Source organism: Vitis vinifera, chromosome 14 (assembly GCF_030704535.1).
Source record: "Vitis vinifera cultivar Pinot Noir 40024 chromosome 14, ASM3070453v1".
Taxonomy (NCBI): domain Eukaryota; kingdom Viridiplantae; phylum Streptophyta; class Magnoliopsida; order Vitales; family Vitaceae; genus Vitis; species Vitis vinifera.
Window position 1 is genome coordinate 25,338,666 of NC_081818.1, and position 25,149 is coordinate 25,363,814.

A 25,149-nucleotide genomic window follows, 5' to 3' on the forward strand; every position below is an offset into this window, starting at 1 on the left:
GTCTTCATACAACATACCTTGGCCTGGTGTTCCTTTAATATATCGAAGAATGCGGATCACAGCATCCTAATGGTTGTCACACTCACAGGAAATTGACTAACCACACTCACAGGAAAAGAGATGTCTGACCAAGTGATGGTGAGGTAGTTCAGTTTGCCTACAAGTCGTCGATATCTCCCAGAATCTCTTAGAGGCTCCCCCTGTCCTGGTACAAGTTTAACATTTGGATCCATAGGAGTGTCAACAGGTTTACATTCTAACATACCTGTTTCTTCCAAGATGTCTAAGACATACTTCCTTTGTGACATAACCACACTTGAACTGGATTGAGCTATTTCAAGTCCCAGAAAGTACTTGAGTTTGCCCAAATCTTTGGTTTGAAAGTGGTTGAAAAGGTGTTGCTTTAGTCTTTGGATACCCTCCTGATCACTACCTGTAATGACAATGTCATCCACATAAACTACCAAATAGATGCACTGGCTCGAAAAGTTATGATGATAGAAAACTGAATGATCTGCTTCACTCCGAAGCATTCCAAACTCTTGAACAACTGAACTAAAACGCCTAAACCATGCTCGAGGAGACTGTTTCAAGCCATATAGAGAGCGACATAACTTGCAGACTAAACCAGACTCCCCCTGAGCAACAAAACCAGGTGGTTGCTCCATATACACTTCCTCGAAAAGTTCACCATGAAGGAAAGCATTCTTAATATCCAACTGATAAAGAGGCCAATGACACATAACTGTCATGGAGAGAAATAAGCGAACAGAAGCAATCTTGGTAACAGGAGAGAAGGTGTCACCATAGTCACAACCATAAATCTGAGTATAACCTTTAGCAACCAAGCGTGCCTTAAGGCGATCAACCTGACCATCAGGACCAACTTTAACAGTGTAGACCCAACGGCATCCAATTGTAGATTTACCAGGAGGTAAAGAAACAAGATCCCATATGCCATTGGAGTGCATAGCATCCATTTCATCAACCATTGTCTATCGCCACCCAGGATGAGAAAATGCCTCACTAGTGCGCTTAGGAAGAGAAACAGAGCATAAAGTAGAGACAAAGGCAAAATAGGATGAAGATAATCGATGGTAGCTCAAAAAATTATAAATAGGATGAGGATTACGAGTAGATCGATTACCTTTCCGAAGAGCAATAGGCAAATGGTCAGTAGATGACAGGGTCGGGGTAGGAGAAATCAGTGAGACAGGAGGTGAGTCATCAGGTACCTCAGCTGAAGATAGAGGAGGAGCAACAGCACGATGTCGACGATGATAAACCTAAAGAGGACGAGAGAGCGCATCTGAAGAGGGGGATATATAGGAAAGTGGCAATACTTTAGAAATGGGAAGAGATTCAGAGGATGAGAAGAATGAAGAGTTCTCAAAGAAGGTGACATCAGCGGAGAGAAAATAACGATGAGTATCAGGGGAATAACAACGATAGCCCTTCTGAAGTCGAGAGTATCCCAAGAAGATGCATTTCGTAGCCTTGGCGGAGAGCTTGTCCTGTCCAGGTGTGAGAGTATGAACAAAGCAAGTACAGCCAAAGACACAAGGAGGAAGGAAATAAAGAGGTTGGGTAGGAAAAATGAGGGAATGAGGGATTTGGTCATGTAATATAGATGAGGGCATACGATTAATCAAGTAACAGACTATAAGAACAGCATCTCCCCAAAAACGAAAAGGAACATGACTATGGAGAAAAATGGTACGAACTGTCTCAACAAGATGTCGATTTTTACGTTCAGCAACCCCATTTTGTTGAGGAGTATGAGCACAAGATGACTGATGGAGGATCCCATGTTGAGACATAAAAGAAGTAAAGGGTGTAGAAAAATATTTCCGAGCATTGTCACTGCGTAACACTCGAATAGAAACATTGAATTATGTTTGGATTTCAGCATAAAATTTCTGGAAAATGGAGAATAACTCAGCTCGATTTTTCATTAAAAATAACCAAGTACGTCTTGAATAGTCATCAATGAAAGTGACAAAATACTGAAATCCTAAAGTAGACGCGGTCCGACACGAACCCCAAACATCAGTGTGGACAAGTTCAAAAGGAGACTTTGCCCGATTATTCAAACGCTTTGGGAACGAGACACGAGTATGTTTCCCAAGCTGACACGACTCACACGCAAGCGACGACAAAGTGGAAAAACGAGGGACCATCTTCTGGAACTTGGAGAGACTAGGGTGACCCAAACGACTGTGAATGAGAAGAGGAGCATCGGTGGAAATGCAAGCTACAGGAGATGAAGGTGATGTGAGGTAATAGAGGCCTTGAGACTCACGCCCTATGCCAATGGTCTTCCCCGTACTCCAATCCTGCAAGATCACAGATTTATCAGAAAAAGTGATAGAATAGTTAAAAGTGCGAGTTATTTTGCTGATGGAAATAAGATGAAAAGGACACTCAGGGGCATAAAGGACAGAATGGAGAAGTAGGGAAGGGAGAGGATGAGCCAAACCAATACCTTTAGCCATAGTTTGGGAACCATTAGCTAAAGTAACAGTAGGTAAGATAGAGGTAGTAGTAATAGAGGAGAAAAGGTGTTTATTACCAGAGATATGATCAGATGCTCCAGAATCTAGAATCCACGGGCCAAGAGAAGGAGATTGAGTAAAGCAGACAGAGACATTACCGGTCTGGGCAACAGAAGCAACAGAAGCTAATGTGGCTGCCTGATATCAAAGATAGGCATCATAATCACTACCAGTTAGGTTGATACTCTGAGATGTGGAGCTCGCAGCAGAGTTAGGTCGAGATAGCAAAGGATTAGATGACTGAGCAATGTGGGCAGTGCGAGGAGGCCGTCCATGTAACTGATAGCAACGATCTCGAGTATGACCAAGCTTATTACAATAGGTGCACTGAGGACGTTGTCCTCGACCCCGATTGCCACTACGTCCTCCTCGAGAGTTAGTCTGAGAGGCTAACATAGATGAATCTGAAAGACCATCAATCGACAAAGTCTGAGTAGAGGAGAGGCATAAGAGATGAGCGAACACATCATCCAATGATGGTACTGATGGACTAATAAGAATCTGATCTCGGACAGACTCAAGATCTGGACGGAGGCCAATGAGGGTTAACACCATAAAGAACTTGTCAGTCTGTATTTGTTGAGCTTCAGCACCATTAGTGAAGGGCATTAAAGTTAAGAACTCCTCCTTAAGAGACGCAATCCGACCAATATAAGTAAACAGATCCATGTCCTACTGTCTCACATGAACAATATTAGAAACCACCTTATAAAATCGTTGAATATCATTCGTGTATAATCCTTTAGCCTGAGTCCAAAATTTAAAGCAGATTTTGTAGGTACAAAGATGATGGAAAATTTTGGGATCAACAGATTGCCATAATACACTGCATAATTGTGCATCGATCTTCTTCCATTGCACTTTGTCAACATCAGGTATAGCATCCTCAGGTGTAACAAGATGATCCTCATAACCTTGTCCCATAAACCAGAGTTCCACGAACGCTGACCAGGAGAGATAATTCTCACTACCAATCAATTTTTCCGATGTGATAGTAGGAGATCAAGAGATGACGGATGTAAAAATGGGATTTTTAGTCGCCATATCCACTTCACCTGAGATTGAATCACGTTTGGATCGAAGAGAGCCCTAAAAGGAGGTCGGATCACAACTGTGAAAGAAGAACCTGGTATGTCGGGACCCAAACAAAGGAGAAAAGTGACTAGGGATGAAGAAGAGGCCTTCCCAAGGCACACACAGGTCTCGGCCAAGGAAGGAAGCTGCCGTCGGAGGCCGAAGGAGGCTGAAAGAAGACTCGCGGAGGCTAAAATGCCAAAAAAATGGAGAATTAGGGTTCGGAGAGGATTGACGAAGGTTTAGAAGTGCAAGACAGTGCGAACGAGCCTGCTGGAAGAAGCTCGGCACCAGAAAGTGGGCCACACGCCCTCACACGTCAGCACGTGGGATTCAGGCCACCGGAGAAAAGTGGCGCGTGGGAGGCGCGTGGGTGGGTGTGTTGGCTCCGGTGCTTTGAGAAAGTTGCAGATCTCCTTTTTGCGCTCCTGATGATGTGGTCGGTGTCGGAAAAAGTCCCCGGAAAAAGTCGCCGAAAAATATCGTCGGAAAAATGTTAACGGTGATGAGGGTTTTCTAACCACGATACGGCTGACCGGAAAGCTTTGGGAGATGGAAAAGGTGACCGGAATGAAACACGGTCACTAGACGGATTCCTGGAATTAATTACACGGGTAAACCAGAAAGAATAAAGTTTTTTCCCTTGACTCTCATACCATGTTGAAAGAGAGAGAGAGAGAGAAAGAGAGAGAGAGAACCTTAATTCTCATTTATATTCATGACTACTTACAACTTACAATAGAGGAATATACATACAAGGCTAGGTTAAACTAACTACCATATATGTGACCTATATTAAGAAAGGAAAGAAATATTGTACACTATAAATACATTATATTCAACAATCCTAATTGAACCAAACCAAATAAGGGCTCAACTCAAATGAACTCATGAGGGTCGGTTTAGGTTGGTCAATTTTTTCACCAAAAAAAAAATGACTGCCCCTAGGGTTAACCCAAGAACTGAGCCCAAGACCTAAGACTTATAAAACATATGTGAAAAATGCATAGAAGCTCAAAATCCTTTAGAACCCCTTGAACATTTAAGAAGATATATACCAAAAGCCCACAATGGACTAAAATGCATTAAAACCCATTAAATATTCAAGGCATAAGCCTCAATTATCTCAAGGTAGTAGGCCTCACCCTATACTGTGGCTACAGCCCTAAGGCTAATTCACAGTATCTTGCCTTGAGGCAAACCTTGGGACCTAAGCCTCAAAATAACCTTTTAAAAAATTGTTACTAAGTTGGCATAGAAGCTTTGTGGAAAGAACAAAAAAAAAAGTGCAAAACTGAAGGATAGTTTCATTGAGCCATTGATTCAAGGAACTTGGGACTTCTTTATGAGAAATCTTTTCCCTCGGTCTAAACTTTGCTTAGAAACAAGAGCCTTGTCTTTAATAGATTTATTGGTTGTTTAGAGACTTCTTAATGTGGCTTTGTTTCTTTTTTGTTGTTGCCATTTGGCACCTTTTTTATGCTTCCTGTGTTTTTAGTGTTTGTACCCTTTTTTCTGTTAGTGCTTTTAATAACATATTCTTCTTTGACCTATTTGAAAAGGTGAAATGTACCTATAAAGAAGATGCAAAACTAAACTGCTAAAACAACAAAGTAGAAACAGAGACAAGATTCCTTCTAGATTTCAAAAGGAATTAACAGAAGAGAACACTGCCATAAAAATTAACAGTCTAAAGTCCAACTAGCATTAAAAGAAAATCAAGATGAGTGGATAGCAAACAAAATGGATGAGAGGCAATGCAAGAAAAGATCAAATAAAAAATAAGCTCATTCATAAGACAGCTGAATTAGCATCAGTTGAGGACAAGATGAGGAAATGTTGTCTATGATGGTTGAGCCATGTGCATCAAAGAGCTTCAAGTGCAGCATTACAGAAGATTGATTTGATTCAAGTCAGAAGGGCTAAAAGGTGAAGAGATAGGACAGGAAAGATGTTGGTGGGAATAGTGAGGAACAATATGATCACAAAGGATTTAATGGAGGATATGGCTCCACATAGAGCTGAATGGCAAAAAAGGAATCATGTAGACCACTCATATTGTTGGGACTAGGGCTTTGCTAAGTTGATTAACAAATATACATTCCAAAAACTATATACAAATGCAATTCCTCCTGAGTAACTAACAGAAAAAAACAACCTTTGTCTCAAATATATATTCAATACCTCTCAGGAAACTGAAAGAGAATACCAACTCTTTCTGAAGGCAATGGTTCAGAAGTCTGAGTCAGCTTGCCATCATCTCCATACTTTTGAACAAAAATGGAACCTGATGTTGGTTTGTTTATCCCTGCGAGAAGCTGTATAGGAGGAGGAAAAAAGAAAAGGAAAATGGATAAAGTAAATCAAAAGATAGAAATTTCTATGAAATAAAACTCAAATGGAGAAGTAGACCTGCAACAGAGTAGTTTTTCCACTTCCACTGCGTCCAAAGATCAAACCAAAACTGCAGCAATGAACACCAGCAAGTAACACTATGAGGAGATTGCTCATCTACAAAGTGAGTACAAGCTACCCATCAAGTAGAACTTGAAGAGAGATTTTTGCCACCACGATTGTACAGATGGTGAATCCAAGTGGGAGAGAGGGTGTCCCAACATTTTATGCACCTAAACTCATAGATTTTCTGAACAATAATATATCCAGTTGGATGACAGACCATCATATCTATCTCATTGTTTTGATGGTAAAAAAGAACACAGGAGATGTGGTTGAAAAGGGGAAAAAGTCGATAAATCCAATCGCAAGGATAATCTGTTGGGAACGGTTCCTTGCCAAGGGTAACTCCTCAACTGGACCAATTGGATGGAAAATCCCAAATTCATACCAACACATTATGGATGCTCAAGAAAACCATATTCATTTCCAACAAAATCAAAGGGCAAGATGAGTACCTTTTCTCTGGAAGGGAAAAATTAACATCATTCAAAAGGTCGAACTCTGTCCCTTGGGGTCGATAGCTAACACCCCTAACCTAAAAGCAAACAACTGTATTGTTTTAGAATCTTCCAACCGCATTTCATTAGAACACACCAAAAGAAAAACCTTAGAATTGAGACAATAAACACCCTATCTTTCATTATCTTCTACTACCATTGCATCAAAATACACCAGAGGACCTTTGACAGCACTCTAAATCAAATCATTAAGGGACTTAGAGCCTGTTTGGCTAAAAGCACTTTTAGAAAAAAAAAAATCAGGTGTTTGGAAAAATTTAGAAAACACTTCTAAAAGTTGGAAAATCACTTGTAATTCTTCTAAAAACACTATCAAAGAAAACATTTTCACTGAAAGCACTTTGAATAGCAATACTGTCAAACACACTCTTAAATTAGATCAAATGATCAATTTGCATATGAAACTTAGGCTAAATTCAGAAACGAATTTTATTTCATAGTTAAGACTTTCCTTTTTGTTTTGTGGGTATTTGCAATCAATTGAATTCTGAATTCAAGTGCAGAACATTAGGCATATAAATCAACCAAACTTTAAATTCGGAATGAACCCTAATGCTTTTGATAATTTGAAACAATTTCTCGGAGTACACCACCATTGTCGATCAGTGGAATGAAATGAAACTTACTTCGATACAAGAGTATTCGCAGCTGATTCTAAGATTTCGAATTCTCCAGAACTTTGACCTGCGAATAGAAATGAATTTTGGGAAATTAAAATTATAAAAAAAAAAAAAAAAAAAAAAGAGTTCGGTGATGGACAAAATTGAATAAAAGAAAGTGCTTGCCTGCATGGTCTGGTTAAGATTGCAGGTGGAGAATGGAAGAAGAGTGAATGTCCAAAATACGAAGCGGATGAGACTGCCGTTGGAGGAGGCTGTGCTTTACATACATAATTCGTCATTTCTTCAACCGGAGCTGCAGTTTTGAGATTTGACCACCAATACTTCGGCTGCGGCACTTGTGTTCAGCCTTCGGGGGCGGAGCCCCGCATCCCCCTGAAATTTTAAGTTTACTTAATTAAGAATTTGAAGTAAATAAATATATATATAATTCCCTAAAAAAAACTTTTTCCCACAAAAATTAAATAGAATAAACAGGAAAATAAATAAGAAAAAAGAAAAAAAAATAGTTTATCATGAATAATAATCTTTTGAGATGTTTAAACATTTGAAATTTAATATTGAATTAAATTATTGTAGTCTATATTATAGTATTTGCGTCTGTTTATTTTTCTGATTTAAGTCTTAGACGAGTAAAGAAATAAGTGTTTCGAACAGTTATGTTAAGAGCAATCAAGAATATAAACGTCTGACTTTAAGTATAAAAACCATTATTAACAAGACTAGTTATTAACATTTAAAATGATAAAGAAGTCAAGGGATATACTCGAAAAAAGTTCCCTAAAAAGTTATAGTATCTTTTAAAAAAAAAAAAAAAACTAAGCTTTAGAGAATATGCCCAAAAAAAACCATAATATCATTGACCATGTACCAATATAGATGATTTTTGAATAAAATATTTTATTACGTTAAATAAATTTATATTAATGTTGACTTTAAAATTTATCCCAGTTTTAATTTTATATTAATTTTTTATCCAATTTTATTCTAAAATTTCAAAGCCCATTACCTTTCACTAACATCTTTTAATTCTTAATTTATATTATTTTGTTTTATTTATTTATTTATTATTATTTTATTTTCTCTTCTTTTCTTTTTTTTTTTTCTTGTTTTTTTCTCTCTCCTCTCTCTTTCCACTCTCCCCAACTCCCACATACGGCCACAGAACCTACTCTACCCCCACATTCCTTCATTCTCTCTTTCTTCCCCATTTTCTCTCTTTTACTTTTTCTTTCTTTCCTTTATTTCTCCCCCATTTTTCCTTGATATCTTCCCCCACCCGCCCACACTCTCTTCTCCCCTCGTCGTTCCCTTTCCCTTTCTCCATTTTCTCCTCTCATGTTTTTTCCCAAAGACTTACCCACTCACCCACGCGGCACCTTTTTTTTCCCTTCCATTTTGTGGTTCCTTTTTTCTTTCCTCTTCCTTTTCTTTCTTTTTTTCCATTTTCCCCACCCAAAACCCATTTCTACCGCCTCACCATCTCCCTCATCCCCCCCTCCCCACCCCTTTTTTTTTTTTTTTTCATTTTTCTTCCTTTCCCTCTTTGCCCTAAAACCCACAACACCCGAACCCACTGCACCGGGGGTTTCTAACGGGTGGTAAATTTTTTATTTGGGTTTGGCCAATTGTGATTGTATTTTGGATATTAACTTGGAAATTTTGAAGTAGAGCCATTGACATGAGGATATTTTTAGGGTTATATTTATTAATTTGGATCAATAAACATTTTTATTGGTAAAATTTATTAGACCAAGTTTGATTTTGGACTTGAATTTTTTGGGGTGGGCATATTTCTAGATATTTCCCTCGGGCTCATTTTTGTTTGGGAGAATTACCCTTAAGGGTAGGCTGGGGAAAAAAATTACCGATGAGAATAGGTAAATTTGATAATTCTTCTGAAGGCATAACATTTTTATTAGACCAATTTACCCTCAATTAAATTCTAAAATTATAATTTATAAGGAATTTCCGATCCTGGATCTGATCTCACTGAATAATCCTTGGGGAGCAATTTCACGGGGGAGGCGGAGCGAGCCCTTTATCCAACCCAAACAGAAAATTCGGATTGGTCTCAGAGGCTGCCGTCTGAGGTGAAGAACCTTCTAGAAGCTGGATCTGCACAGAATTCAGTGCGTCCACGAACCACTGCCGCTCCGATTTGGTCTCGTTGGAACCGAAACTGGTGGATGCAGGAGGGGTTAACTGGAAGAGAAATAACTTGAGTCTGGCCTGCTTGTTGGATGGGCGGCACAATCAATCGTACTCGAGCATCATGTGTTCAAGATCCTCATCGTTGGTAACCGAGATTAAAGCGTTGAGATCTTCACCAGGTAACTGATACTTCAAGCACACTTCCCCACTAGTCCAAGGTAAAGTCCTCACAAAGCCTTCCAAATCTATCCCAATCCAAGTACGATTCTCAACCCGACGCCTGACCCTAGCCCACCCATCCTTGTAGCTTTCTGCAACCGGCATCCTCAACCCTCACCTCATCCCCAAAGCGATAATTTCTTCATTCTCCTCCTCCATTACTCTCCATCTGAAACTATACAGTTGAAAAGACGTTCCACTTTCATTCGACATTGTTGATCTGATCAAATGTAACCCTCAATCCAAATTTATTTTGGGTTTTAGGATTTTAATAGAGCAATTGAGTCTCATTTCCCAACACTTCTATCTCTAAAACTCTAATTCTTTATTTTGGTTCACATATGCAAGTGCTCTGTTTAGGGTTTTTGAGTTCACGTGTTGCAGGTCCTAAAATAATTTTAAGATTTCTAGGCTTTGTTAAAGGACTTGTTTGGGTGTTTTTTTTGTTTGAGTTCATTTTTAAGAAAAGATTTCTAGGCTACTGATTTTGATTGAGATTACAAAGAATGTGGGTATCGGGTATTTGGGTTTTTGTTTGAGTTCACGTTTTTTCTTTAATTTTTATTTTCTACTTTCTCAGCATCCAAACAGACCCGCAATTGTTATTAGTGTTGTTGTATTTGCTTGTGTTTGTGATTAGCTAGAAGATTTGATGATGAATCAACATGGTTTTGTTTAGATGCAATTGGTCTAATTCTGAAACCCATTTGGAATTGGGTTGTGCCAATTTATTTAGTATTATGACTGTTGATAGAGGTTGATTTAGGTAATCTGTCTGGATGCCGAGAAGCTGGAGGAAAATATATGAGAAAAAATATTGAATCCTTGAACTCCTTAATAAATGTAATCATGGCAGTGGTCAAATTTCTTAGAAAATGCTGTTCTGAGCTACTTTCTTATGTTCTTGGATCCCTAGTTAAACTTGGAATCAACTGAGATGTATTTTCTGCTGTTTTGATTCTATTAAAAATCAAAAACAAGTTTGAACATATAATTGATTTTGTTAATTGTAATGTGGGAACTGGTAGTGGACCTCTTGTTGTGGCAATGGCATGTATGTAACTGTATTTGGGATCACTAATAGTAGTTAAATCAAAATAAATAAGGGTACAATACAAATGCCTTACATTTACAATACAATTGCACTAGAAGTACAATATATTACAACATTACTTGATTCATTATACATTTAATTATGACAATTGATTATTTGATATAAATTCCATAGTGTAGTGTGGAGTATAATACATGGATAAAAGGAAAAAATTATAGATTGGTTTTCTTGTTTTACGTAGATTGTTTTAATCTAATGTATGGTTTGTAATTTTTTTATTACAGTCTGATGTGGAAAACAAGAGGGGTTCCTTATCTCCAAAATACATATGTGACAATTTATGGAAATATTTCAAAAATACTCGGTTGTGCACATATGAACAGGTTTTATTTAGTTTAATAAAAGTACTTTGTAGTTGGATATTTTTAAGTATTGTGCAGAAAATACATGAACACAACTAATTTGATAAAATCATTGTTTTTTTTTTTTTTTTTGTTCCTTTTAGTTGTTCATACCAATATGCAGGAAAAATCATTGGTATTTAATCATTTTGAATATTCATGCGAAAAGAATAGAGTTGTTGGATTCATTAATTGACGGAAGGAAAAAACGGATGGATGCCTTCATAGAGAAACTGGTAAATATAGTTATAGTCCAATTACTTATGTGAATCGTTGTCATTATTTTTTTAAAGATGTCCATATTTATAATTGTATATTGTGTTAAGGTGAACGTTTTGTCAACTGTCATTGGGATTCAAGAAAGAAGACCATCAGTGGACATGACAGAATTTGAATTTGTTGTTCCAGAAGTTGTCCAACAATTGAATCCGTAAGTTGCAAGATTTGTATTCCTCTTTAACTATGGAAAGCAAATCGGGTTATAAATTTACTAATTTGATACCCAATTGACTTATAATTTCCTTAATTACTATTTGCAGAACGGATTGTGGCATATTTGTAATCAAGTTTATGCAATTATGGAGTAACCGTGGAATTTCTCGTGCAATTGCAAATGTATTATATTGTGGTGAATAAAATATATATATATATATTTTTTTTATGATCATGAATTTTTCTTAATATTATATTATATACTCTTTTGTACAGGACAATGTCATAAAGTACAGGGAAAAACTCCTAATACAACTGATAATGTTTCCAGAAAATGAAGTCAAGGAAAATGTCTACCAGGCTATGGATCAGTGATGTTGTAATTTTTTTGGTTTATAGTTGTTGATATTTTTTTATAGTCTGATGGAGTTCCATTTCCAAATTTACTAGTCTGATATTTTTTTACAAATTGGCTTACATCAACTAATTTGTTTGGAACTCATAGCTGCTACTATTTATTAATAATTATTGTTATGCCATCATTTGTTTGTGATTTTCAAATTTCTCTGAATTGCTGTAGGCATTGCATTGTCAACTCATCTTTTCTCAAACTCCATGGTATCAAAATGATATCACACATTGATAACTCCAACGCATCAATGATAGGCCAATCTGGGATAACTTAGCTTAGCTACTTGGGTGATCAATTTTTTTTTTTTTTGTCTGCCAAAGCAGAATTGAAATAACAACATCAAGAACAAAACAAAAAGACTGTCATATTTGTTGTACCTCACAAAGTTTGGGATCAGATTGACGTGCAAAAAATATTCAACATGACAAAAAAACCATTAAGCATATGCTAACCTGTTTGAATCTCTCATCATTTCCCAAACTCCAAAATATGAGATTGATTTCATAATTATATTGTCATACAATGAGAAATCTAACCCATAAAATAAACACACAATGAGGTCTATTATTATAACTCCAACAACATAAAATTGCACAATCACTGATTCATTGTAGTGATTACTATCGAAAAGTGCTATTTTGTAGACCTAATTATAAGGGTTTTAAGCACCTTTGAGTAGTAATCATATTCATTTAACCCAATTAATTCATTAAGCTCCTTAGTAATTAGTTCTAACCATTTTTAGTGGCAAGTTTACATGTTTTTCATCAGCTTATGAACCAATTCAAGCATGCCAATTGATGGAGGAGCTACTTGGGCGAGTTAAGCAAGGATTTTGGACGTTTACAGGCTTGAATTTCAAGTGGAAACACACGCACAAGCAATGGGAACACCATTTTGCAAGGGAAGGCAATTCACCTTGCCAAAATTTCGCAAGGGGATTTTCCTCATGGTGTGAAATTTGGCCATTTCGCACCATGAAGAACCCACCTTGCGAAATTTCGCAAGGTGGATTTAGGCACCTTGCGAAATGCCAAATTTCACAAGGTGGCTTTTCACCTTGCGAAATTTGGACCTTTCATCTTCCCCCTTTGCGAAATGCCTTTGAAATCCCCTATTTTGAGACGTTGTTGATGATATTCCACTGCCGGTTCTCCAAGATATTTTGCTTGACTTTTAGCTTTGTAAATACCTATTTTACCCTTGTAATCAACCAATGAAAAGGTTGCTTTTGTAATAGCTCTTGTAATTTAGCTTTTTATTGTCTTTAAATAGAGGTGAAGAGCCTCAGACACGATCATCTTGTAACCTGTAACTTTATAACTTATAAGAGCACTTTATAAGTTACAAGATATATCACTTACCAATAATCATTTTGCACATTGACTATACCTCCTTCAACTTCTACTCTTCGAGTCCGTTTTAATACATAAATACGAGCATAATCATAACTATGGGATAACATCATATGCATGTCCTCATCATCATCCAACTGTTGAAGTGCAGATGGATCAAACTCAAGGGTGTAATGAAATGTATATCCATTTGAATTAATATCCAACCGTTCACATGCCTTTGAAACAAATTCAGCATATGACATCCTTTGTCCAATGTACATGCCTTTTTGTTGTCCACCCTTGTATTGTATTTGTTTATCCTCCTTAGGTACAATCTCCCCTCCTTCATGAAGGTAGCCATAAATGAAATTTTCCAAGTCCATTTACCAATTCAGAAGTATGTCTTCCTTCACCGACAATCAAATCAATCTATTTCACAATATTACAATCAATGAAAATTTTACAACAAATACAAAATAAACAAATGAAAAGTATAATCAATTGAGACATATTTTATATAATAAATAACAATATTTGTTGTATATTATACATGTTAGGGATATGCCAAAGAACCCATAATTGCCCAGTTTCATAAGAAATTTGACATTTTTAAAATTTTACCTTATCGTAATGTATCGTAATGTTATTGTATTTGTATTGTAATTGTACTGTATTTTTATTATACCTCTATATTTTTATATAAAAAAAATTAATTTTATAGATTTTTTTTTTATCCATCATTGGAATATCATCAACAACTATTTCACAATATTACAATCAATGAAAATTTTACAACAAATACAAAATAAACAAATGAAAATTATAATCAATTGAGAGACCTATTTTATATAATAAATAACAATATTTTTTGTATATTATACATGTTAGGGATATGCCAAAGAACCCATAATTGCCCAGTTTCATAAGAAATTTGACATTTTCAAAATTTTACCTTATCGTAATGTATCGCAATGTTATTGTAGTTGTATTGTAATTGTACTGTATTTTTATTATACTTCTATATTTTTATATAAAAAAAATTAATTTTATAGATTTTTTTTTATCCATCATTGGATTATCATCAACAACTATTTCACAATATTACAATCAATGAAAATTTTACAACGAATACAAAATAAACAAATGAAAATTATAATCAATTGAGACATATTTTATATAATAAATAACAATATTTGTTGTAAATTATACATGTTAGGGATATGCCAAAGAACCCATAATTGCCCAGTTTCATAAGAAATTTGACATTTTCAAAATTTTACCTTATCGTAATGTATCGTAATGTTATTGTATTTGTATTGTAATTGTACTGTATTTTTATTATACCTCTATATTTTTATATTAAAAAAAATTAATTTTATAGATTTTTTTTTATCCATCATTGGATTATCATCAGCAACTATTTCACAATATTACAATCAATGAAAATTTTACAACGAATACAAAATAAACAAATGAAAATTATAATCAATTGAGAGACATATTTTATATAATAAATAACAATATTTCTTGTATATTATATATGTTAGGGATATGCCAAAGAACCCATAATTGCCCAGTTTCATAAGAAATTTGACATTTTCAAAATTTTACCTTATCGTAATGTATCGCAATGTTATTGTAGTTGTATTGTAATTGTACTATATTTTTATTATACCTCTATATTTTTATATAAAAAAAATTAATTTTATAGATTTTTTTTTATCCATCGTTGGATTATCATCAACAACTATTTCACAATATTACAATCAATGAAAATTTTACAACGAATACAAAATAAACAAATGAAAATTATAATCAATTGAGACATATTTTATATAATAAATAACAATATTTGTTGTAAATTATACATGTTAGGGATATGCCAAAGAACCCATAATTGCCCAGTTTCATAAGAAATTTGACATTTTTAAAATTTTACCTTATCGTAATGTATCGTAATGTTATTGTATTTGTATTGTAATTGTACTGTATTTTTATTATATCTCTATATTTTTATATAAAAAAAATTAATTTTATAGATTTTTTTTTATCCATCATTGGATTATCATCAACAACTATTTCACAATATTACAATCAATGAAAATTTTACAACGAATACAAAATAAACAAATAAAAATTATAATCAATTGAGAGACATATTTTATATAATAAATAACAATATTTGTTGTATATTATACATATTAGGGATATGCCAAAGAACCCATAATTGCCCAGTTTCATAAGAAATTTGACATTTTCAAAATTTTACCTTATCGTAATGTATCGCAATGTTATTGTAGTTGTATTGTAATTGTACTGTATTTTTATTATACCTCTATATTTTTATATAAAAAAAATTAATTTTATAGATTTTTTTTTATCCATCGTTGGATTATCATCAACAACTATTTCACAATATTACAATCAATGAAAATTTTACAACGAATACAAAATAAACAAATGCAAATTATAATCAATTGAGACATATTTTATATAATAAATAACAATATTTGTTGTAAATTATACATGTTAAGGATATGCCAAAGAACCCATAATTGCCCAGTTTCATAAGAAATTTGACATTTTTAAAATTTTACCTTATCGTAATGTATCGTAATGTTATTGTATTTGTATTGTAATTGTACTGTATTTTTATTATACCTCTATATTTTTATATAAAAAAAATTAATTTTATAGATTTTTTTTTATCCATCATTGAAATATCATCAACAACTATTTCACAATATTACAATCAATGAAAATTTTACAACGAATACAAAATAAACAAATGAAAATTATAATCAATTGAGAGACATATTTTATATAATAAATAACAATATTTTTTGTATATTATACATGTTAGGGATATGCCAAAGAACCCATAATTGCCCAGTTTCATAAGAAATTTGACATTTTCAAAATTTTACCTTATCGTAATGTATCGCAATGTTATTGTAGTTGTATTGTAATTGTACTGTATTTTTATTATACCTCTATATTTTTATATAAAAAAAATTAATTTTATAGATTTTTTTTTATCCATCATTGGATTATCATCAACAACTATTTCACAATATTACAATCAATGAAAATTTTACAACGAATACAAAATAAACAAATGAAAATTATAATCAATTGAGACATATTTTATATAATAAATAACAATATTTGTTGTAAATTATACATGTTAGGGATATGCCAAAGAACTCATAATTGCCCAGTTTCATAAGAAATTTGACATTTTCAAAATTTTACCTTATCGTAATGTATCGTAATGTTATTGTATTTGTATTGTAATTGTACTGTATTTTTATTATACCTCTATATTTTTATATAAAAAAAATTAATTTTATAGATTTTTTTTTATCCATCATTGGATTATCATCAACAACTTCATGTATTGAAATTACAATAGTGTATTTTTATTGTTGTTTTTTTTTATAATTTTGGCTTGCAAGGATGCTTTATGATAGAAATACAATATGATAGCCTAGAAATGCCAATTCAGTTAAAAATAATTCAATATTTTGTCATTTTGGTATATTGTAATGTATCATAATGTTAATATTTTTTCATTGTAACTATATTGCATTTGTATTGTAGTTATACTTTATAACTGAAATAATGGTTCTTTTACACAACCTTCAAACTACTAGGCATTCGACTCATCATACCAAAATAATACTTATACAAAAAGGTAACAAATTTATAACAAAAATATAGTGATCTTAACTCTTTAACAAATTCATAATAAAAGACAAAGTGGTCTCGTACAAAGGGGATTTCAGTTTTCAGTGACAATCCAAATATGTTTATAAATACACAAACAAAGTGGTCCCAAACAAGCATGAAACAACTGAGAACATTTTTTCTTCAATCATGTCAAAAAGTCTTAACAACAAAACTAAAGTGCAAACCTTTTCAATGGAAATTAATAATAATCATATCAAACAACCCACCCAGAAAATAAATTAAAAATAAAAACACATCTTCAATATGACCTAAATAATATAAAAAAATTCAAAATAATAAATTTAAATAACATTTAAAAAAAATGTAATTTCTTTCTCAAAACCTCATTCAATATTTCAGATCTAATATCTTACAGCTACATTGTTAAAATTATTAACTTTTCCTTCATTCAATCCGATTTTTAAATTATTTATTTATTTTTCCATAAACTGACGTTTTTTTTTGTATTAAAAAAAAAAAACTGACATTTAATGGATTTCTTGCTAGATTCACAAAAAAAAAAAAACAAGTTTTGTGTATCGGTTGCAGAGAATGACCTGAAGTGCGCACCTTTTTCCTTTCCCATTTTTCTTCTACAACTCGGCTCCAGGTAGGTTAAAGAAAGGGAGAATAAACTCTTTTTTATTTTCTGTTGCTTTTCACTTATTAAGGGTAGTATTGGCATTTAAAAAAAATAAAGTCTTTGGAGGAATTATCATAATTTTACCCTACCCTTTACAATAATTATCAAATTTACCCACCCTCATTGATCATTTTTTTCCCCAGCCTACCCTTAAGGGTAATTCTCCCTTTTTGTTTTGCATGTGTCATTCCACTATTGGTATAGGTATTATGTATTGGTATTGGTATTGGTATTGGTATCGGTATTATGTTGGTTGAATATGAATTTATAACATGTGAAGAACCAAATTTCATGGAATAAAAGGAGACTCGAAAAAGTTATAAATTGGACATTGAGCTTGTTGTATATTTGTTTGGGTTCATATTTAATTTCCATGTTTTTATTTAATTTTATTTTTTATTGATTCTTGTAAATATTCCATGTATATATTTTTATTGAATGTATGTAGAATTGAATAGTTGATAACATAGAAATTTTGTTTTAGTAAAAGAAATAGTTCAGTAATTATGTTTTAATAAAAATAATAGTTCAAAAAAATTCATAAAATATAGTTTTTAATAAATAAATAAAAGTAAATTGTTTTTCATAACTATTATTGAAAAATTTATTTGTTTAATAAAAATTTTCCAAAAAAATTGTTTTGAAAATAAATTTGCCTACTCAATTACTTTATATATATATATATATATATATATATATATATATATATATATATATATATAAAAAAAATTGTCCAAAAATTTTATTTTTTTTTAAACAAATTCTATTTCCTTAGTTAGGATAGGATTAAAAGTCCCTTCTCTTAAATAATTCTTTTTTATAAAAATGGAATTTGCAAATTAAAGTTGTAGAAATAATTTTTTTAATAAAATTGGATTGAAAATATTTCTTTTTGTAAATAAATTAATTCATTTGTAAGTAAAATCAAATTGTAATATTTTTGTAAATAATTTTTGTTGTCAAATTGAAATTTTGTGAAAAATTATTTTGATAAAATAAGTGTAGATAATTTTCTTGAAAATAAAAATTGCATCAAATCATTTATTGAAAATAAATTGAAAGTTTTTATTTGTAAATAAATAAATTGAAATCATTAATTAGAAATAACCTTCTTTGGAATTTCATGGAAAAATAATTTTTGAATCATTGTTTTAATCAGTTTTAAAAAAAATCAATTTTCATATTTCTCTTGTCATTTATTTTGTATATAATTGTAATTTGTTAACCATTTGTTTCATAAACTTTATGCGGAAATAAATATTTAAAAAAACAATTTTGGATGCATAAAACAAAATAAATGAAAGTACTAAAATAATGATTATATTTTTACCTTGATCCATGATACCAATAACACTTTTAAAGTGAGATTGAGTCATCTTATGAATTATATTGTTAAGGTCTTCAACTCACTACTCTCATATAGTGGATAGGTCACTGGTGTAGTATATGTTGTTAAAAATAAAACAAAAAAAAAGACATAAAAATGAGAGTGTGACTTGGTATCTTAACTTATAAAAATTGTACATCTCTTAGTCTTCCCATAAAAAACTATATGGGAGTTATACTCATTATTTACACCTATTATGTACAAATTAATGAGTAATGATGCGTTATTAGCTTGAATGCGTCTCTTTAATTGTTAGGTTATATTTTTCCATTTTCCTCCATTACTCATAAACATAATGTGCCAAATAAATTTCATAATGATGGGGTTACAAAAGTTGTAACACTATATTTATATAAATTAAATTTTCTAACTCCCCATTTATAATTTGAGTCTTCCCTAAAACTCTTGGATACTCAATCAATTGATTCACCTACTTATCAATTGATACCTTTAAATAATATTTACACAAATGTAATTATATATGGCTACGCATTATAGGAAAAAAGCTAACAATTAATTATCATGACTCCATCAATTCGTTTAGTAGAAACCGTAAGTATACTAGTTTAGAGGGGTGTTATTGCTTTTCACCGTACATTCCCGATAGGTAACCTGACTCTCAAATCTAAACTTGGTTTTTGTAAACATGTATTTTATAAATAAGGAATCATGTTAAGGTTTCATTTCTTATTTTGTTTTTCTCTTTTAAAAATAAACTAAAATAAGTGACGATTCCAACTTTTTTTCAAAAATCAAAATTTTTTTTTTCATAATAAAAAGCGAGTTTCATCGTTTCAAGTAGGGATGTATGTGAAAAATGCAAATCTACAATTAGTTATTTAAAAATAATAAAGTTTATTAAAAAAATTATTTAATAATTTAAAATTTTAAATGTTTTTGCTACAAAATTGACCAAAATTATTGAAAATTTTTCATTGAGATTTCTTACTATATTTCTAATTCTTTTGAAAAAAAAAACTTTAAATGTTAAAACTTTTTTTATTAATATTGTTGACACTTTATATTTAAGGTCTAAAATTGCTTAATTTGTCGAATATGAATGACTTTTAAAAAAGAAATAATGACTTAATATTTCAAATGATCACCAAGTAAAACAAAGATTCTCCCCTCATGGTTTATAGATTAGCATTATACCATATCAATTAAATACGTTAAAGTCTGCAAAGCCTAATTAAAAGTTTGGGAAAATTAAATACTAAGGAAAGAAAAAAATATATTAAGAGAAATGATTTTCTCGGTTTTACAATAAAAAAATCAAATATAATTGAAAATTAAAAATATTAAAAAATACATATTTTTAAATTATTTAATCTTCACGTACAAGAGTCATTTTGAAATAGAATATAAAATTATTTTTTATTATTATTTTTTTACTCTTTTTTTTTGTTTCTCAATTTTTTTTCTCTCACGTTTTTTTTTTAATTTTATGGGAATCAAACATAGTCATAAAGTTTAATACCTAATTGTAAAAAATGATAGAAAGAATGGGAGATATTGGGGTGGAGCTAGAAATAGGATCGATGAGGGGCAAAGCTATAACAAATTATTGTGTGTAAGTATTTAAAGTCATGAGAAAAGAAAAAAGTAATCTCATAATATAAAAGAAAATTAAATATAATTAAAATTAATCAAAAATTTATATATTTTTAAATTATATATCTTTATATAGTAGAGAAAAATAAATTAAATAAATTCAAATAAGCATATAAAAAATAATTTATTGATTTTAAATCTATTTTTTTATCCAATTTTTTACACTCCTAGATTTTTCAGGTCACCTTCATTAAATGCCAAAAAAATCCATTAATTAACTAATAAATAAATAATCATTAGGAGGACCTCCATTATTTCATTAGTTTAAACAATGAATCATTGAAATATCATGTGAGGGTTATAAAACTTCAAGTGATGCTTTGTGTTAATGTTAACGTTGTCAAAATAATATTATTTGTCACTTTTCTCCAACTTTTATTTTTTATAATTTAATAAAATAAAATAACAAAAAAAAAAAACCCGTAAATCTAATGGTGCATGATTTTATTTGCCCTCTGTAACTTTTCCTACTTACCCCATTGTCCCTATGGGTACCAACACCTAATAGTTGTTCCAAAATGTAAATTTAAATGGCAGACAATAATGTCTTATTTGTAAGCATTCAAAAAAATATAATACCTGTCTAATGACTATTTTAAAAAATAATTTGTAAAAACGGTTTTTGAAAATTATTTTTAGTTTTTTTTAGAATAAAAGTCTGTTTAAAAATCTAAAATATTTTTAATCTATTTTTAATAAATTTAAATATGTTTTAAAAGTACTTTTTATATCTAATGTTTTATTTTTAATCATTTTATATGTTTATATAATTATTTATTAAAACAACTCTAAAAAAAATAAAAAACAAAAAATAGTTTTTATTATTAAACATTTTTTCTATATTTTTTATTTTGAAAAATAGAAAATTGTTCCAAAAAATAGTTCTCAACTAGGTTATAATATCCCGTGTACATTTATTGAATTTTAAAGGTAAAAAAATTGAAACGCCCCGAGTATTTTGAATATTTAAAATCTATTAAAAGCCAAATAATGTGTTCGTGGTAGACAATCATTTTATAGAATTAGAGTAAGAATTTGAATTCAATATTCTTTTACTCAAAATTTAAAGTTTTAGTAAATGCAATCCAAATAAAAAATTTAATTTGAGATCATTTGCAAAGTGATGACTTATGTCCTTAAGAGATAGAATATTTAATTGGTGGAATTTGGCATAAAGTAAAGTTTTAATTGATGGAATTTGGCATAAAGTAAAGATTGTTTGAAAGTACTAAAAATCATTTTATTTGTTACATATTCTCTATAGAATAAAAAAAAAGTCGTGAAAAATATTTTAAAAGCATTTAAAGTCATAAAAAAAAAACTCTAGATATAAAAATGAATATATAAAATTTACACTGAATAAATAGAAAAATGAGAATTAATAGTCTATTTGATAGTGATTTTAAGAGTATATTTGATAGTGATTCTAAAAAATTATTTTTAATTTTTTTTAATATTTGAACGATAAAAATTTTTAAGTGTCGGAAAGATTAAAAACACTTTCTAAAATCACAGTATTTTAATTTTTTTTAAATTACTTTTTAAATTATTAAAATGTAAAACAAAAAATAAAAAATAAATAAAAATATTAAAACAAGTATTAAAGGGGTGTTTAGTAAAACTTTATACTTGTTTAATAACTTGAGTTGATTATAAGTTAAATTATATTTAAGTTGTTTACTTAAAACTTATTATTTAATTCTTATTTTAAGTATTAAGCTTATTTAATAAAATTGACTTATAGCTTATTCTAAATTATCACATTAACATATTTATCTTCATAAGTTATAATTAAGGTAAAGAAAGTCGAATAACAATGGAGATCATGAAATATCAAGGAAGATTGTGGAGGTAACTAAGATAAATTGGATGAAAATGTAAAATGAATATGTTGTTTTAAGAATAAATTAATTAATTTTTATTTATTACTAAAAGTTGTTTTTATTTTAAGTCATACCATTAAATTATTTTATTAAATATACTTAATTTAGTTAACAACTTAAATTAAGTTATTAAGAACCTATTTGGTAACTAGTTTTAAAAACAATTATGAAAAAATAGTTTTTAAAAATTGTATGAAAATCTAAAATATTTTTAATATTTAAAAAAATAATTTTCATACCTAAATTTTATTTTTAATCATTCTACATGTTTATATAATTATTTATTAAAACATTAATAATAAATAAATAAAAATAATTAAAAAATATTATCTGAAAACACCCTATTTTTTATTCTTAACAATAATTAAAAAAAAAATTGATTATCAAACGTATTTTTTGAGTTTTTTGTTTTGAAAAACATAAAACTATTTTAAAAAACAATTCCATACTGACCCTAAGTCACTTTAAGTTATTAAATCGATTTAAAAAACACAGTTAAGTTAAAGTATTAAGAGAAGAAATTTATAAGAAAAATAAAAAATAACGGATTAAAGAAAGAATCTGGAGCCTTAACTAAAAGTCCAAGACACATTCCTCCAACCACAGAAGTTAATGCTGAGGTGGCTTTCCCGCCACTTCCATCAATTGCCAAAACTACCCATCAAATCATGTGAATTTAATCCATTAATTAACTAATAAATAGATAATTAACAGAAGGACCCAGCCGTCCATGCTTCCTTTAGTTCAAACAAAAAATTATTTAAATACCACATGAGGGTTATAAAAATTAAAGTGATGCTTTTTTAATTTAATAAAAATAAAATAACTAAACATAAATCTAATGGTGCTGGACCATGATGTCGGGCTCCAATAGCAGTCCTTTTCCCTTCATTGAAAAATAAATAATAAAAAAATAAAAAAATTCTACACATAGTGCAAGCTGACATGGAGATTCGACAACATATTAAAAATATAGGCAAATTCAACGTTTCAAACTCAATGAATTTCATTTAATATAGGAAAAGTTAAATATTTTTTTTTATTCAATCAAAAAATAAATAACATAAAAAATTATATATAAATAATAACTAAATTTATAAATCTTATGGGTTTTGCGAAATAAATAGCTATTTGGACCAATCATCCAATTCAAATTTTGACTAGTTGGTAAGAATTCAAATAGTGTAATTTGACTATTGTTAAAAGGTATTTATTGAATTAAAATAATCAATACACAAGTGCATTGGGTTTTAACATGGTTTAGTAAACTATACCTACATCCACATAGAATTGAAAATATTATAAATAATAGAATCAATACAACTATTGAGTTATATATAGAAAGGTCCTTTGTCTGTCATGTGCCCCCCTACACTGTCCAAAATAGTCAAAATCTACGGTGTTGGATTGAGCAACTAACCATATATTATATTCACACATAAAACTTCCAGCCGCCCATGGTCCGTCACTTCCATCTACCCGAATCAATAGCTCTATTAAATAATACAAGGTTATTTTATTAAAAGGCCATGAAAACCCAAAACCTAACATTTCATCATTTTTTTATTATATTTTAATAAAAATATCCTTATTTTTTTTAAATAATAATTTATTTTAAAATTTACATATAAATACTTAAAATAGTCAATAATATTTATATAAAAAATAAATTACCTTTTAAATAAAAATATGAAAAATATTAAATTCACAAATATGAGAATTATTTCATCAATTTTAATCAATTAATTCAAAAATATAAATCATAATCGTTCTCTATTTATTAAAGTTGATCAAAAATACCTGATTTATCCGGTAAATTACTTGGGGCTCATGTAGCCTATAACAAATTAATCGTATTCTAAACTAGAGCATTGAAAAATATTTTTGATGTAGAAAATCTTAAATTCAAGATTTTCCATTACATGGAGCCACTAGATATTATGAGTTTCGTGCATGTAGTTATGTATAATATATACACATAGATATATCTTATTATCTGCATAGGGATCAATTCAAGAATTAAATCCAATGGGCTGTTTTGGATGGCTTCAAAGCCCACCAAATCAACCTTAATAATTAGATATTAATGATTAATTTTGGAACATTTTCTAACATAGGAAAATCCTTCAATGGGTTGACACTAAATTGTGGGCAAATCCTTCTAGAATTTACCCAAATCAATTTGAATACTCAATCTCAAATCAATTTGGTTTACACCATGAGAAAGTCCTTCTAGAATTTAGACAAATCAATTTGAACACTCGATTTCAAATCAATTTGATTTCTAAATCTTGTATGCTTCAAACACGTTTATGGTATTTCCACTTCAAGCAAAGAAGGTTATCTTCCCTGCAGTTTTAGCACCTCTCAACAAATATAATATATATTTTTTTCTTTTCTTAATTTAAAAATAAAATAAAATATAAAATTACAATGATTACTCTTATATATTATTTTGTTTTAAAGTTATTTGATTAAAAAGATTGTTGAAAACCTAGATTTAGAAATTTAACTTTTCATCATTTTTTAGCCTCATTTTGATAAAAATTCTTCATTTTTTTTCTTATAAAAATATTTTTTTTTTCCTTTTAAAAAAAAAACTACATGTAATTCTTTGAAATATTTATAAAAAACTAAATATAATTATATATATAATT

General features: G+C 30.2%; 1 protein-coding gene, 1 long non-coding RNA gene and 1 other non-coding gene across 20 annotated transcripts in view; 1 reads left to right on the forward strand and 2 right to left on the reverse strand.

Moving 5' to 3' along the window:
• The window catches only part of LOC100242979 (ABC transporter I family member 11, chloroplastic), a 19,572-nt gene extending 11,702 nt beyond the window's left edge, over window positions 1-7,870 (reverse strand). For 10 of the 18 annotated variants that reach the window (XR_009467664.1, XR_009467666.1, XR_009467668.1 and 7 more), the window contains exons 1-5: window positions 7,390-7,725; window positions 7,231-7,288; window positions 6,542-6,621; window positions 6,042-6,093; window positions 5,814-5,947 (exon numbers count right to left, since the gene is read on the reverse strand). Coding sequence is in view for 6 of the 18 variants with exons in the window: in XM_059742708.1 (XP_059598691.1) it covers window positions 5,814-5,947; window positions 6,042-6,093; window positions 6,542-6,621; window positions 7,231-7,288; window positions 7,390-7,505 (440 nt within the window). In the remaining 12 variants the exon portion in view is untranslated. Of the gene's footprint in view, window positions 1-5,813; window positions 5,948-6,041; window positions 6,094-6,541; window positions 6,622-7,230; window positions 7,289-7,389 lie in introns of all 18 variants that reach the window. The other 8 variants (XR_009467660.1, XR_009467661.1, XR_009467663.1 and 5 more) reach the window with 1 other exon arrangement.
• Window positions 7,871-10,845: 2,975 nt separating this feature from the next.
• On the forward strand, window positions 10,846-11,681 carry LOC104881653 (uncharacterized). Its single transcript, XR_009467639.1, has 4 exons — window positions 10,846-11,034; window positions 11,157-11,288; window positions 11,379-11,482; window positions 11,592-11,681. It is a non-coding gene; the product is annotated as an uncharacterized LOC104881653 (long non-coding RNA).
• Window positions 11,682-12,282: 601 nt separating this feature from the next.
• On the reverse strand, window positions 12,283-12,376 carry LOC132255129 (small nucleolar RNA Z122). The gene has a single exon (XR_009467747.1). It is a non-coding gene; the product is annotated as a small nucleolar RNA Z122 (small nucleolar RNA).
• Window positions 12,377-25,149: the final 12,773 nt, after the last annotated feature.